This window comes from Sinocyclocheilus rhinocerous, unplaced genomic scaffold (assembly GCF_001515625.1).
Source record: "Sinocyclocheilus rhinocerous isolate Xijiao unplaced genomic scaffold, SAMN03320098_v1.1 scaffold22, whole genome shotgun sequence".
Taxonomy (NCBI): domain Eukaryota; kingdom Metazoa; phylum Chordata; class Actinopteri; order Cypriniformes; family Cyprinidae; genus Sinocyclocheilus; species Sinocyclocheilus rhinocerous.
In genome coordinates, this window is record NW_015642832.1 from 620140 (window position 1) to 623668 (window position 3529).

A 3529-nucleotide genomic window follows, 5' to 3' on the forward strand; every position below is an offset into this window, starting at 1 on the left:
AGGGGCTGGGGGGGGCAGACTGGATGAAGGCGTGGGAGGGAGGGGGCGACCTGAAGGACACACACACACATACACACAGTGGGAAAAGTGTGTTAACTTTATGGAGTGAAACCGTTGCTGATTGATGAAATTCCAACCAAATAAAGTGAACCACAACCATTTTATTCAGTTTCCAGTTGCTCATACATTCCTCTCACAGGACTCATCAAACCCCACCTCTATGTGGACAGCCCAGATTCTTCAAGACAACAAAAATTTAACCTATAATGCTTTTTATATAAATATCCCTAGCTTTATTTTGAATGAATAACATTTAAAAATATTTTCATAATATTTCAAAATGATAAATAATAAATTTCTCAACCTCTAAAATGACTGCTTTTATGTAACCAAAATTAATATCAAGCAATAAAATAATTGTTTACTTTTCATGATCCAATACAATCCCTTTTCAGCCTTACATTATGCTCCCCTTAATGTTTTGTTTAAATTATCAATTCATCCCATAATGGAAGTTAAATGCATTATGAACATCATTTTATGTTTCCTTTACAACACAGTCTAATAATCACCCTAATTTGATTTAATCACAATTTATTCCTAAAATCTGGGTTATGGCAACGGGACAGCATTCATGTACAGGACGGTTGAGTGTTGGTGGAGGGAGGGGCTGAGAGCGATGACAGTAGGGTGCTGGTTATGATGGAGAATGCGACAGTGCAGTGAGACGCTCTTACCGGTGGTGGGGGGCTGTGCACGGAACAGGTAGGAGTTGGGGGAGAACTCGTCGTCGGGAGGGGGGTCCAGTATGGCATGGGATGAGCCGCTGTCCAAAAGGGGCATCTGACACTCCCTGATGGAGGTGGCGGCCTGGAGGCGTGGGAGGGAGGGGGCGACCTGAAGGACACACACACACATACACACAGTGGGAAAAGTGTGTTAACTTTATGGAGTGAAACCGTTGCTGATTGATGAAATTCCAACCAAATAAAGTGAACCACAACCATTTTATTCAGTTTCCAGTTGCTCATACATTCCTCTCACAGGATCTGTAAGATGTCTAGCATTTATATTCCACAAGACAAAATAATTCAATTTACATAAATGATCCTGTTCAAAAATTTAGATACCCTTGGTACCCTTGCTTTCAGCCTTTTGTAACAGTTACGTATGAGTATATCATATCAATTGCTGAAGGATGTTACAGTCACTGATACTTGAGGAGACAATGCATTATGTTAAGAAACTTTACAATTCAGAACAATAAAATGCAATTTTTATGATTCATCTTATTTATTTATTTTTTATTATTATTTAAAAAGGAGGGGGTGATGGGTATGAGAACTAATGAGCAGTTGTAGCATAAACCCAGAAGCACTTATTTTAACAGACGGCAACACCCTCTGTTTCTGAACTATGTTTGTCACCAAAGACACTTTCTTTCACATCTGTCTGTGCTCTGGATTTTCAATCTCTGCACAAAGTAAACTCTGACACGAGTTGTACAAAAACGAGACAGGCGCACAAAAGAAAACATAAATGAAAACTCAGAAATGGAGGATTTAAATACAAGGTAGAGATACATGAAAACCAGAAGCTTGTAGCTTAAATATATACCATATTGAAAAGAGAGAAATGTGAAGCTTTGAGATGCTCTAAAAAACATTCAACTCTAAAAGCAATGGTCTGAAAGGAGGTCAGCTTTGATGTGGCTTTTAAATTAATGAATAGGCTATGTAAAAATAGATACAATACACTGACAGTCTATATGCAGTAGATATTCACGATTTAGGGAAAAACAATATTCAATATCTTGAAATATACCTTGATATTTATGTATTTGCTCTTCAACAGCTTAAAGGATTTGTTTTTTCATCAAAATAAACATTGTAAGCTAAGTGGATTTTGCATGTAAAAACATAATTTAGGAATATGTTTAGAAAGTAAAATTAATTCAAAAATGCCACATTTTCCACATGTTTAGCACTAAATGAATACAAAATCTGTATTTAATCATTTCAATACATTCAATAATTTAATTTCAGTTATGTGCACCAATATAAGGATTAAATATTACACAGTAATAAGCAACAACATTTACATACTGTACAAAAACATATCTAGACAGACTGTGAAATTAGACTAATGACACCGTCCAAGCTTAATGACCAAATAAAAAGCACTAAAAACTATAAAATAATCAAGATATTCAAGATGTTGGTTAATTTGATATTGCCAGTGAAGTCATTGTGAATATATTATGAATCTTCAATACATACAACATCAAGCTTCAGTATGTTTCTCTTCGTTTGGCTGACCGTGGTGATGACACAACAAGCAGAGAAAGGGATTCAGATACATGGTCAACCCATCAAGCACATGCTGGGTTTGTGATTGGGAGCAAGGCCAGCTGATATATTCTGGACATTTTACCACCCCATGCCATCCGCACTCGTGTGCAGCCAACAGTCAAAAGAACTGCTGTGCCGGAGTGGAACTGTGTCATTGGGGCTCTCCATGTCATGTCTACAGTGACTAGGGATTTAACGATTCACTCAACTCACAATTCGATTCGATTCGATTCACGATTTTGATTTCACGATTCGATACACGATTTTTAATTTAATTTAATGAAGCAAAAACAGAATGGTTTGACTTCAGTTTTGTGAAACAATACATAAAAAATATCTGCATGAAACAGAAACAGCAGACAAGCTGAACGAGACGCAGATTCACTCTCTGCCAGCAGGTGGCGCTTAAAGCGTTTCCTTGGTTTCCGCTGTAAACAAATCAGCGCTGCACTTATGAACTTTAAGATGCATTATACAGAGGCAAGATGAAAAGAAGAAATACCATCTAAACTTTTCTAAAGACAGTAAGTTCCCCTCAGACATACATTCATATAAACTACCCCTAATTGAATCGCGATTTGTTCAGCATCTCAACCGATTTGAATCGTCACATATTTGAATCGATTTTCAACCGGCTCGCGGTTAATCGTTACATCCCTAACAGTGACTAATTTAATCAATTCTTCTTTCTGTGTCTATGATACCATCCAGCCCTGCTGTGGACGTAAAACACTCACACACACACACACACACACTCCAGATGTAATGGCTCTCATTCACTAATAATTATGAACAAGTGCTGTTTCTTACAGCTGCATAAAATGTCCTCAAACAGGTAAATTTATTCGTATCCTCTTTCTAATATTAATGAATGTGAATTGCTTAATACAGGGATTCCTAAAAATTTAAAATTCAAGGATTAGCCTATTTTTTTAAAGGGGTCCTATTATGCTTTTTCACTTTTTCAACTTTAGTTAGTCTGTAATGTTGCTGTTTGAGCATAAAAAAGATCTGCAAAGTTACAAAGCTCAAAGTCCAATTCAAAAGGAGATATTTTATTTAAAGGGGTCATATGATGCGATTTCAAGTTTTCCTTTCTCTTTGGAGTGTTACAAGCTGATTGTGCATAGATAAGATCCCTGAAGTTGCAAAGACTAAAGTCTCAAATCCAAAGAGAT

At 36.7% G+C, this 3529-nt stretch overlaps 1 protein-coding gene across 3 annotated transcripts in view; it reads right to left on the reverse strand.

The window, feature by feature from the left end:
• The window catches only part of LOC107756812 (teneurin-2-like), a 199642-nt gene that overhangs the window by 100240 nt on the left and 95873 nt on the right, over positions 1–3529 (reverse strand). Inside the window, exon 1 of one of the 3 annotated variants that reach the window (XM_016574100.1) lies at positions 738–882. The exons of the other annotated variants lie outside the window; for them this stretch is intronic. Within the exon in view, the coding sequence (XP_016429586.1) occupies positions 738–843 (106 nt within the window). The 5' untranslated portion in view covers positions 844–882. Of the gene's footprint in view, positions 1–737; positions 883–3529 lie in introns of those variants that run through there. 3 annotated transcript variants of the gene reach the window in all.